General features: G+C 31.1%; 1 protein-coding gene across 1 annotated transcript; it reads right to left on the bottom strand.

The window, feature by feature from the left end:
- Positions 1–2,409: 2,409 nt before the first annotated feature.
- On the bottom strand, positions 2,410–12,081 carry LOC123218120 (probable protein phosphatase 2C 60). The gene is made up of 11 exons (XM_044639348.1): positions 11,941–12,081; positions 11,328–11,450; positions 10,004–10,067; positions 8,157–8,265; positions 7,425–7,578; positions 5,043–5,168; positions 3,848–3,971; positions 3,670–3,746; positions 3,440–3,492; positions 2,931–2,985; positions 2,410–2,851 (listed from the first exon to the last, which is right to left on the bottom strand). The coding sequence occupies exons 2-11, from the start codon at positions 11,442–11,444 to the stop codon at positions 2,570–2,572; spliced, it is 1,161 nt and encodes a 386-aa protein (XP_044495283.1). The 5' UTR covers positions 11,445–11,450; positions 11,941–12,081; the 3' UTR covers positions 2,410–2,569.
- Positions 12,082–13,713: the final 1,632 nt, after the last annotated feature.

The raw sequence follows: 13,713 nt of genomic DNA, 5'->3' as shown, positions 1-13,713 counted from the left end.
CATTTCTTTGTTCATAGCAACTTTTCACCTTGGGTTAGATAAGGTTTCTTGCATATTATTATGAATAGTAAGAGTAGATAATTCATTTACCAGGAAGTTCAAGTCCATATGTGGGTTTAGGAGTACTTTTAGTATAAGTGGTCATTGTTTTGAAGGTGACTCAGAGACTAAATTAAGAATACCCTCAACAGACGATTAATTTGATATATTATAGAGGGACTCAAAACTAAATAGAATCGAGCCTTTTATTTTAGTCACTGCTTCAATTTCTAAGTGTTCATCATCATTTTGATCCAAAGTTTACCACTCCAACCCAAGTCACATTCTTCTTGGATGATTGGGTATGAGCCATCGCAAATAGAATCCAAGTTTATACTACTTTATCTAAGTTGCCCACATCTTACTCACTAGTTTCAAAATATTTGTCCCCCATGGAAATGAGAAAATCATACTCTAGAGATTTATAATCTAGACTATGAAGTTTATTTACGGTAATCATTTTGAAATTCAAGCTCCCAGAAAAAATATATTAAATTTTCATGAAAGATCACATCTATTATGATAAACATTTATCTAATTAGAGTGAAGAAACAGTAGATATCAGGGTCAATTGCCTTGATATAAGTGAAAAATGATACGTATTATAATGTATATTAAATTAATATGATACAGTTTATGTATTATATGATACGGTATATATTATCAATACGGATCAATATATCTTTTTAAAGATAATGATGATGTAGTAAAAATATATATAAAAAATCTTAAATTTTTTAAAGTATTTGTAATATTTTTTAAAATGATGATATGTAAACTAAACTTTTTTATGATCATATGATACGAAAAAATAGATTTTCCTTTTTTAATATATAATATAATATGTGATTCAACTATCATAATTACCAAAATTGAAATCTCTGTAATACAATGGTTCCATATTTTGACAATTATTCTTAATATTTGCATCCAAATAAATTACATTTTTAACTTAAAAAATCAACATCTCAGCCACACCCATTAAAATGGAGATTCCCATTCAAACATATTCCAACTTTTTTTCTCCATTTTCTTGGATTCTTATATTGCCCTGGAGATGCCACACATAAGCTAACCATTCATATGACTTCTTAAATGAACCAAATGACAAAGAAGAGGATTTTTTTATGGAAAGTAAATAAATCGGTCTTATTCATTAATCAGCCAAATAATGACTTAATAATATAAAATATTGTTACTTTCACATAAAAGAACAAAACCCCAAATGGTTCCAATCAAGAAAGAGAAATCACTTGCGAAGCCAAATTGCAAAATTCGTTATGTCTAACCAAATTAGAATAACCATTTATTTAGATAATAAAAAAAAAAGATTTGTAATTTTCTGGTTGTTATGCCATGTTCTGGTGTATACATAACATACCATCCTTATCAACCTATCACCGTCTGATAATTAAATAATAAAAATATCAATTTGAAGTGGTTTACCGGATCAAATTACAAATATAAAAATTGGATATTGAGATACTGGGTTTTGTAAAATTGTTGATCATTTGACTTAGATTCATATTTACTTTTCATATTACAAAATTTGTATTTTGTATTTTTAACTCTTTTTTTTTTTAAATTAAAAACTAAATTTCTTATATTATATATTATATTATAAGGTATGTCTATTAAAAAATAAAATAATAAACAATTTAAATTATTCTCAATTATGAGCAACCTCAACTATATCACTCTGGGTCAAACCCAAATCAACTTTTGACAAATATGAGGGAAAACTAATCGGTTGAAGCTCTTCCCATGACATTGTCCAGTCTTTTCATTTGTCGTCAAATTCTACTTGTTGGTTTTGCATGGATTCGAGGTATTATTTTGTTACAAAATTAAAAATTGTAAATGGCTTCAAGAAGTTGGACCATGTTGAGTTGCGATTATAGATTAAAATTTTTTTAAATGGTTCTGTTATTTGGGTTTGTTCTTCCCAACATCCGAGGCTCGAGCCCCTGGATGGGTAGTAAGGCCTCACTGTCAAATTAATAGACAACATTCTTATATTTTTATTTTTTAAAAATATATCTATACTTATTTTAATAATATTTCATAATACATTTATTATATTATATTAATTTGATAAATTTTAAAATAAATATCTTTTTTTTATTGGTATTATATCCAAATAAACTTATAACCATCATATTTTTTCACAAATTTTACATGGGAGTTATAAAATTACTAGGAGGCTTGCTCTCAGTATATTCAAGTTCAACAGCCCAACTTATAAACGCACAGGATCGGGATCAGGATCAAATATCATCTCAATAACAAATCCATCTCCGGCATCGATCAAAGCCCTTATTGCCGGTCGTCACAAGCAATTTAAAGACTCAACACAACGACACATTTACAGATAGTAAGTCATCAAATACCATATAATCAATGAAAATGCTTTTAAATATTTACAAGCATATGATCAGAATCACTTTCTAAATGTAAAATTTCAGGTCGGTAATTCTTGCGCACACCAGTGCTTTCAGACAGTAGAAAGTGTCAGTAGAAATGTTTCCAACTACTTCGATTCAATTTCTGCTGGATTTCTTTCAGCCTCAGATTGTGATTCAGTATCGGCATGACTTCTTTCTGGCTCAGATGGTTGATCACAAGACAATGGCACATCACGAGAAGATGATTGATTGCCAGCAGATGGGTGCTCAGGCACAGAAGCGCCAGCTTTATAAGGTTTTTTAAATTGAACCAAGATCATGGTCATGTTGTCACATCCTTCACCACCAGCCACCGGAGCCAAACACCGATCAAATACTCTCTCGCAGATGGTAGAAAGCTTTGTTTCCTGCACAGGGTGACCACAGATATCAGATACCACAACGACAAACTTCAAAAATATATCACAACGGACCTCAGAAGCTCACCATGGCCAACTGATCCCGGACATAATCCACGAGTTGTTGACTTGAAAGGCAATCCCTAAGGAAAAAGTCAAGGATTCATCAATTAAGCAAAATTTATAATCAATCAAGGTTCCAGGTGATCGCCCCCTCGAATAAATCAACACTAATTCTCCTGCTCGTTCGATAACATAGACTTCTAAGTCAAGTGAAAGTGATATTTAACATATGTGCCTTTTTGGCTCATAAAAACTATCAACAATTCCAAGAGCAATAGTTACTTTAATAAAAAAAAAAAAAAAAGAGACACAATCCAGAGCGTGCTCACAAGTACTAAAGACAATTAATCAAGTTCAGACAAAGTTTAGGAATAGGGTTTGAAGTCCTCAGAGATTTTTCTCATAAAAACTAACCCTAGTACAGCCCATACGGCATTTAGAAAGTCATTTCAAGAGAGGGGAAGAAAGCATGTCAAATTAGATTTTTCAAGGGCAACCGTTTATATATATAGTTTGAAGCAGAAAGTAGCTTACCAAATCCCGTCACAAGCTAAAACCAGAAACTCATCATCATCACAAAGCTCAATCTAATTCAAGGAGAATAAGAAGATATTAATTAGACAGTAACACACAAAACACATATACACAATTTGAATATACATCAAAAACAATAAAAATAATCTTTAATGGCTCAATTGCACAAGTGAAATTGCAAAAATCGTAAACCAAATACTACAGAACACAAAAGTGCTGAAACAACATACAGAATTGATATCTGGATTGGCGGTCACAATCTGCTTTTCAGCAGGCAAAGCTTTGTTCAGCTTGAACTCCACATCTCCTGCAACCAACAAAAATTTAAAAGCTTAAGGAGTTGAAATTAAGGGTAGATGGAATCTCCAAAATCCCCCGTTCAAGAGGAGCAGAAATAAATTTGATTACCAATAGCCCTTGCCAAGTTTAAACTTCCATTGACACGCCCAACTTGTATAAAACCACCTGCTTTGAGTATCCTATCTTTCTCAACCTCAAGGTCAGGCTTGTGATCTTTTGACAAGTTATAAGCCTTCACAAAATAATTTCAACACAACAACACATGCAAAATTTAGATGTAACACATTATATAGGAGTCATGGCTCAGAATAACCTCCAGCCTTGTGATAAAAGGTCTTAAAACTAGTGATAGGTTCAGGTGCAACCACTGAGCTAATTTCTAAACTTGTGTTACATGGGAATAAAAGCAGAGATGGCTACAAGTTTAACACTAAGACATGAAGAGAGGTGCATGGAAAGAAGAATACCACACTTAAAAAAGTTTAGGATCCCAGTTTTATATGCTAACCAATGTGGCATCAATTTGGCAGTTGATTTTAGCAAACTTTTACTTATCATCTTATAATTGAGGTGGTGTCAACAAATTCAATCACGGCATCAGTTGAGATTCCAACTTTATGAGTACAGTATTATTGATAAAGAAAATAGCATATTGCAGTAAACCACAAGGGATGGGCTGAGTAGTTAAAGCTTTTTGGTTCCAATCAACAGTCAAGCCCTATCTCCTTTAAGGACATGACTTAAGGAATTAAATCTCACAAGTTTCCTTATTACCAAGAATGTAGGGTCTGACAGTAGTCCTAGTTTATAATTTAGTGAAAATTTAAGGACATGATTGAGAGATTCCTAAATATTAAAAAAAAAAAAAAAAATCCTTGGCTGCATGAATGCGTGATATAGAAAAATGTCTTAGGACATATAGTATCACCAGAACATTCCTCATTTCCTCTTGTCCTTTGTTCAGCACATTCATAGATTCATATAAAAAAATGCAGTTACTAAACTCAGATAATACTCCTTTTATCTCACAAGCTGTGAGCATCAGCACTTTGCACACACAGACAAGTTCATGAGTAAAATGGTGAGGCCAGTAGTTAGTTAGATATGTCTTAGGCCACCAACAGGTGCTATTATTGATAAATAACAATTTTTCTTGCTTAGTAACAAAAGTATTTCTAAAAATAAATTTTCAATTATTGAAATGATCTCAGTTTGCAGATGGCAGAAGAGTATGGGAGCAGAGTCAAAAAAGGGATCCATTTAACACAACCACAATATACATATAAGTGCAGGACTAAAATACCTGACCCTTTCTTGATAACACACAACGAGAATCACCCGCATTTGCAACAACAAGTTGCTTATTTCGAATGATTGCAACACAAGCTGTGCTTCCACAAGTTGGTCCATGAAAATCAGAGTGGGGGCCCTATTCACAAGATAAAATCATGTCATTAAAAAATCTATAAAATCCTAACAACTAGCAGATGACAGAAACCAATCAAGTAAATGAACAAAGATATCACACAAAGGAATTGAGACAAAGCACCTGAAAATAGCACATGAAACAAAATCAGTAGAAATATAAAATTTGGAGGACAAATGGAAAATTCACCTGAATGTATCTCTCTAAATGGATACTTTAAAGTTTCATAAGAACAAAGAAGGAATCTTCTATCAATTATATATTAAGGCCCTTAGTAATGACATGATGACTAAATTTCCTCTAATGAGTTCTTCAGATATAAGAGTCTCATTTATCACAGTAAAGTCATAGAGTTTCGCCAATGCTTCTGCAGTATCAATTTTCATATATTAAAAAAAGGTATGAAATTACAGAGTATGGTTCATCTCTCAATCGCAATGATAATAAATTGTAAATAATCTCAGTTGCCTTACACACAACAAAAGCAAACTTTTAAATTATGGCAGGCTCTATGCAAGTCATCTACTCTGACTCCTATAAATGCTTATAGCAGAAGCACCAGAAACCCCAACAATGCACCCATTCAAATACAGCCCTTACTTCCAGAATAATTCTTGTTATACTCCAGCAGAGGCCCAAAATTTGCTTGAAATACTAAATTTAAGAAGTGCACTTGTACATGAAAAGTGATTCAGAGGATTCAATAACTACCACAAGATGTTTTCATATGCAGTCACCAACTACCAGTGATTTTAGCATAATGTAATAACCACTAAAATGCTTCAGGAATCTCCTACATATAAGGGTTGAAAATAATGTAGATTACAGACCAACTCACTCTTCTTATATATTTGTTTGTTCAATTTTCTCATAGATTATATGATTTATGTATAAACTTTATTGATATGAAACAGCAAAATTAATAAGTGAAAATCTACAAAATGAACAAGACATCTTGACGCAAAAAAGAAAAAGAAGAAACTAACAACATTTAGCTCATGGCACCTTAATACAAAAAATGGCATTCTAAACTGATAAGAACACTACACAACCTAATATATAAAACATCTTCCAATTATCGATAAAAAAATATAAATCAAATTTTTAATATTAAATAAATAAATAAGAATCACAATTATATTAAAAAAAATATTGGCAGAAATATTATTAATAGTGTGAATACTCATGCATTAACTTCCCAGGGCCTATTGAGCAGAAAAATAGAGATGTGGATCATAGGAAATGCATAAAAAATGAGGAGTGATAGAATTAATAGCAAGGAAATGCTACTTCCACAAATAAACATGAAGAAAACTCCTAAAAATTTTTGAGAATATGGTAATTTGAAAAAAAATAATCATTGTTCATAAAAGTTAGGACAAATGACTCAAGTGACGTATTGAAATCTGATAATGTTGCATGTGTCATGTTGCATAACAATTAAGGACTGACAAAATTATTCAAAATAAAATACTAGAGTATACCCATTAAGGAAAGATGCTTAAAGAGACCTGATAAATCAATTTTAAATCCGTATTATTATTATGCTGAGAGAAGAAATAGGGATAATCATCCAAATTATATAAATATAACTTTATAGTAAGAAATTCCTTGGACAAGCAAGAAGGAAACATGAGATACATGTGGGTACAGCAGAGATAAATATATTAAATTCAAAAATAAGTAAGTAAATCATAAAATCAAATTTATGAATGCCTAAATAAAAAATAAGGAATAGTCAAATAAAGGAGTTAACTGCAGCCCCTTTTCTCATTCTCCTCCATCCTCAAGTACATATAAGCAGTTCCAAAACCTCACTCATGAAAAGTTCATCTGATTTCCGCATTTTCTGATGAATGTAACATACACACATGCATATAAGCATTGAAAGATTATATAGGCCTCATAATACATAAGAAAAGGCATTAGAAGATGTAAATAGGCTTTAAGTTTTAAAGCACATATTTCTAAGATGGCACAAGCTAATGATTTTTCAGACTTTTTGGTAAACATGATTTATCATTTGAGTAACATATACTTCAGATATAATCTTAGAGTGATTACCAAATTTTATGATTTTATGAATTAAATTTAAATTAGGAAAAACAGACAGCTTGAATTAAACCAGTCTCAGCTATAATAATACATAGACATTAGCATTAATGCTCCTGTGTGCTGAAAGAAATCAACTGACCAAAAGGTAGAAAAACTGTGCCAATGCCACATAACATGAAAAGTAAGTTTCCCACAGTATGATACCTCCTCAGAAGTCCAATCATCATGATTATCTTTAACTTCACTACTTCTAGGCGACCATATTAGACCTTCAATCATGCCAGAAAACTTATCCATTTTATCTCCCAATACAGCTAATTCTCTCCAACCCCTTTGTCCACGCATCATCTCATCCATTCTGTATAAAAAAGCATTACAGTAGTTGGAGCATGAAAAGAATAAATAAAAGTTTTTGACATACAAAAACACAAAAGAAATTTTTCATTAAAGTAACAAATATTCATCCTAAATTACAATTTCTTGCCCGTTTATTAATTAAAAAAAAGAAAACTTAAAGGTTTAAGCCAACCATGGCAAAAGTCAGTTTCAATAAATGAAAGGACTGCAACTACAATGCAGCATGAATAATAGAATGCATAGGACTGATCAGATCCAGTAAAAAGTTCCCATCTTTCTAGTGTCCAGCAACAGAGCACAATGTCAATAGCAAAGATCTCATTTAAACTGAATTCACATAAAAATTTGGAATAAGAAACACTTATTTTAATGGTATGTAAGAAAAAGGTTTATGACAGTAACACAGTTTAAGTTGAGCATTGTACATCCATAATCCAGTATCAGATATCAAGCTAAGTAATTCATGACACTTACAGAACACAGACACCTTATAAGCCTCATACTCAGACCATGACTACATTAAGGCATCTGCAGAAAACTTTAAAGTGTGAAAATAATCAGGAAAGGTTAAACAATAACCTGAGAAAAGCTTTCTGTGCAGAAGTACCTATATCTCCTGCCGAATAAGCTTCATGCTTGAGCACCTGTTGGTGAAGATACTTGGCACAGAACTTAGACACTGCTTTACCTACGGATTTATGGACTTTGTTAGGATAAAACATAACAATATATCACCAACATGGCAACCTAAAAATAGAAAGACGTGTGAAAGTGATAGGACCTGAGGTGCACAAGAAGAAACATGAGGGCTCAAGCATGAAAATTCTAGCTCATAATGGGGTGGCAAAATCAGGTAATGCAACAAAAAAGGGGCCGTATATGTGAGGAGCAAAAAGGATTCAATGGGAAAAGGCAGCAACTGACTATAAACAGTGGAGAAGAGGGAGAAAAGAAAAAGGAAGAATTTGGAATTGTATTTCCCTGAGTGTTGTTACTCTTTGGAGAGGACTGGCCTCTCGAAAGCCAGGAGCTTATTTCTCTCCATTGTTAATTCTGATTTTGGGAATAGAATTGTAGCTGTAATGAAGGGATTCCATTAATACATAGCCCCCCATCTTTTCCAATTATTCTATTGTTCTTAATATTACAATTTCATTGTTTTTGTTTTCCCCTTCTGTTCAAAAACTACACCTTTGTTACTTGCATTACTCTGAGTTTGTTGAATTATATGTGTGATTTGTTGAGTTTGTTCATCTTCTGCATTGCTGAGGTGTAAAAACATGGGCAGACAACTGACTGTTAGCTATGGTGAGTCTTAGCGATTTCGAGAGTATTAACTGGATACTATAGCAGGTGATAAGCTGAGGATATTCTAACATGTACGTTATAGAAGGTTTTGAAGAAAATCAAGGCAGCCATATAAGACATAGTCGAGACCAACATAGTATAGCTCAGTCCTCTCATCTCTGAGACAAGCTTAAGACAAAAGAAAAAAAAATGAAACATGCACTCAACTTTGATGCCAAGACTCATCCAAAAACCAAGAAGATGAGAAAATGAAATAGGAAATAACAAAACCCAAAACTACCTTTTTGCAGAAGTCAACTGGAAGACAAGACTAGCCAAATCACGGTCTAAGTTTCTACCATATAATTAGACTTACTAAATTCCTCCTATGTTACAAAAGCATAACCGTACAAAACATATATTGTGATAACTAAACAAAATATGTACCAAAAAAATCAATCTGAAACAACCACACTAATCTTGCATATGCATGGTGTTTCATGACATATATAAATACAGAGGACAAAGAAATTGATATAACAAAGGCATTGCAATTAATTTCTTATTATCTTCTCTTTAGATAGACTTATCATCGCTAACTCACTAAACAAACAAAAAAATCACTTAGAGAAAGCATACAGAAACTCCAGAAAACTTGAAAGTGCTAGTATAAATAATTATGAGAACCTAAACACCTTTTGACCGTGTTGAGTGACAACGTCCCAAAAACGTTGTTATAGTGAGAAGACTCCCAAAACTTGTGAAATATGACCCAAAAGTAAGATTAAATTGAATTATCAAAAATAGTATTTTGCTGATCACCAAAGCATGCACATATATCCATTAATGAGAACAAATCAATCCATCATCAATGTTGAAAATTGTCATGACACATTAAATTACATTGACAGGTGAAGGAAAAAATAAAAGAATTTGCCTATCCATTGATTATATTAGCATGCTTGAATTTCATAAATTGTTAACCCCCAGGGGGATTTAAGGAAAAGCTTTGACATTCTAAAGTGGCATGAATGTCATGTTGTCTGCTAACAACCATGAATAGCATGTAAAATTGGAAATAAATAATACTTCAATCTATATAAAAAGAAAAAAAAAATTTACGAAACTCGGATGCTAACCTCCATGGCCATCATAAACACCAAAGAAAGATGTACAATTGTCCAAGTTTAGATAAGCTGCATGCTGCAGAAAAATCATATGAGTTTGGCACACATAGTTAAATGCATTTGTTTCAATAAATCATGAAGTTGTGTTTCATTACCTCCGACTCCAAGGAGATGACATATACACCACATTATTTAGATAGCATAAACACATTCAAAATATGCATACCCTTATCAAATCCCAACACAAAGGGAGCATATCTTTATTTCAGTTGAAACTCAAAAATACAAATGTCGATATATGATAGTACTAAAAAGCAACATGGATGAAGTTGTTATAATCACCAAAAATTAAGGAATAATCATGCAATTTAGTCAGTGTGCAACATATTTCTCTCAGGTTTTAACAGAAATCAACTAAAAAAATCACCTATACATAAACATTTCAATGCACTGCAATAACAATAAAAGAGAATAACCGACCTAAATTACTTTATACTGGATATCCAAGTCAGTGTGATAAGTTATGGACCATTACTATTGTATTTATGGAATTAAAGCTTAAATAATTATTAGACCATATACTGAAAATTTTGGTAATAAGACAGTTTGATTACCAACACATGCATCTACTTCACTATATATATATATATATATATATATATATATATATATATATATATATATATTCTTACATCAGGCTACTGTCTTCTCTTAGTTTTGGCAGTGAAAAGAGCATCCCTATACTCAAATGACAATTACAATGACCATATAAATATCACCGAAACTTATTTTCCTACAAAAAGCTCCGATGCATTTCCAAGCCTTTAACAGAATCCAGGGAACTTTCAAATTGCTGCATCTTTCAGACAAACCAAAATGACACTGAATCGGCATGACATCAACGCACCGTCCATGCAGTGCACATAAAATTAGCTACACATTATAAATGGCAAAGCAAGATTACAAAAAGTAACTATAAAGACACATCATGACCTATTTATGTACCATAAACTCCTTAATTAACATAAACTATATGAGGAAAGGGTGTGCAAATCTTATATTATCAACATGTAAGCTAGAAACCCAATTATTACAAACAGCAAAGCAAACATAAACCAAGGTTGAAGTCAAGACTAATACTATATTACTGATAGGCATTGATACCAATGTCCCTATACTTTCCTATTTTACAAGCCCAGTATTGTTAAAAGTTAAGTTTTACGAGAAATCTACATTTCAAATTACAAATTAATGTCTTTTGGTGATTTTTCATGTTGCTCTTCAACAACAATATTCACAAGTACAGTACAATTCACCCAACAAATAAAGTACTCACAGCATCTTCCATTGTGGCACGCCACCCTTGCATAGAGGACAACCCATATCGAAGATTCTCATTTTCACCATCCTCCGAGAACTTCTCAGTCTTGGGGGTGCTTAGATATACCCCCATTTCGTTCTGCAACCACACAAAACAACCAGTCAATCACAAAACCTATCGATTTCTACTTATATTCAAAAGCATTCGTTTATTTCTAATCTTTTCATTTCAAGGAAGAAAAAAAATACAATCGGATTCATAAGCAAACAACAACGCAACTCACACAGATGATCTCCTAACCAATCAGATTATCCGATCAAGTAAAATCACATGACAGATCCTAAAAACAAGCTGAAACCAACGGCCTCGTTGACTCCAAACTTAGTAAAGAAACTCAGCACCAAACAGTCAACGATTTTGAACGAAATACAGCACTTTCTCTTATCAAATTTCTCAAGAACCAAACGGATCAAGAAAATTAAAAATAAAAACAACAACAAAAAATGAACGTAAAATGGAACGAAAACACAAGAAAGTTGATAATAGAGATCGCATCAGCAGAAGAAAATAATGAGATAAATAATAAATGAGAAATGAGAAATTATTAAAAAAGAAAAATAATAATTACCGAAATCAGAGCGTCCGTTCAGCTTGAGTAGAGAAAAGAGGGAGCGGAGATGTATAGCGAGAGACCCAGTGGAAAGAGAAGTGGCTATTAATATTTTATTATCTTTGATGTGGGGACCTAAATAATACTCTCTGTTCTGGCGTTTACTCCTGGCTTTGGAGTGAATCCAGTAACTGTACCACGTGCATTCCACGTGGTCACCTAGATTTTTTATGATTTCTTCCTTAAAATAAGGGAGATTAACGTGTCATTTTTCTATTTTAAGAAATTGTGTTTGCATGTGCATGTTAATCCACCATATAAATCACTTATATAAAATTATGTAATATTATATTTATTTATTTTAAATATATAAATAATATTATTATATAATTAAATATTATTTTATTTTTAATTTAAAATTATTTAATTATATAATAATATATAAATATATATATTTAAAATAAATATAAATAATATTACTTTATTTCTACTTTATTTTATCCCATCACGTAAACTAGAATGATAGGCAAATAGGTTGCTAACAATCTTGGTGTTATTTTAAATTTTAGACATAAATCTAGGACATTTTTGGTCATTTTTGGAAAAATAATAATTAAATGGTTATAATTTATGTTTGTGATGTCAAATTATTCTCTTAGTTATGTGAATAGAGATAACGAATGAGTTCAATGAGCTATTGAACGAAAATTGACATGTGATGTCAAAAATTGACAAATTTTAGAGACCAAAATACTCTTAATTAAGACTAAAATATAAGCAATACTATATATATTTACTTTAAGTATATAAATAGGTATATATATATTTATATATATTATTATAAAATTGAATATTATTTTATTTTTAATTTAAAATTATTTAATTATTTAATGATATATATCAAACGTATATATATTTATATACTTAAAATAGGTTACAACATATAATTTTATTACTAATGTATTACTGAAAAGTCTACATGATTTAAGTTCCATTGGACAAAATGGTCATTATCCTTATTGTGGAATCTTCTTACAAGTCTACCTCTTTTGATGGGCTCACTTGCTTTGAAAATAATTCGCTGGCTCCCGTTGGGCTTCCTTTTTTGGGCCTTTAGACATGATCTTCTAGGCCTCTTAATACAGAGTTAGGATTGACAAATGGTCAACCACGTATTCAAATTTATCGACCAAAAAAAGGGTATTGGAATTTTTTGGGACCTAATAAAAATAAAATATATTGTGAGACATATTATTAAAATCTTGACTTAAATGTTTTGATTCTTGACACATTTTTGGTGATTAATTTATTATAATGCTAGATGACAATAATTATAATTAACAATTCTATCTCTAATTTGAATGATAAAAGGAGGGATTTTATATATAAGAGAGTACAGATTCAAGTTTCTTGCATAAATTCATTTCAAAATGACAATATATAGTCTAATGTTATTTTAATTTTAAACAATGTTATATATATACATTTTTTATAAACAATTTAGGTACACAGATGATGTGTTATTATGTGATTAAATATTTTTTTATCTTTAATTAAAAATAATCTAATCACATGATGACATATCATCTATGTATCTAAAATATATATTAAAATATATATATATATATATATATATATATATATATATATATATATATATATATATATATATATATATATAGTTTTACAAATTAAGTTTTAGGTATAAACTCTTGTGATCACATAATTATAAGTTGATAAGCCCAATGACATGTTAATGAAAATTTTGTATTATTCAACTAAATAATTAAC

Source organism: Mangifera indica, chromosome 6, assembly GCF_011075055.1.
Source record: "Mangifera indica cultivar Alphonso chromosome 6, CATAS_Mindica_2.1, whole genome shotgun sequence".
NCBI lineage: Eukaryota > Viridiplantae > Streptophyta > Magnoliopsida > Sapindales > Anacardiaceae > Mangifera > Mangifera indica.
Note: the sequence above shows the minus strand (reverse complement) of the source record. Positions and strands in the feature narration are given on the sequence as shown.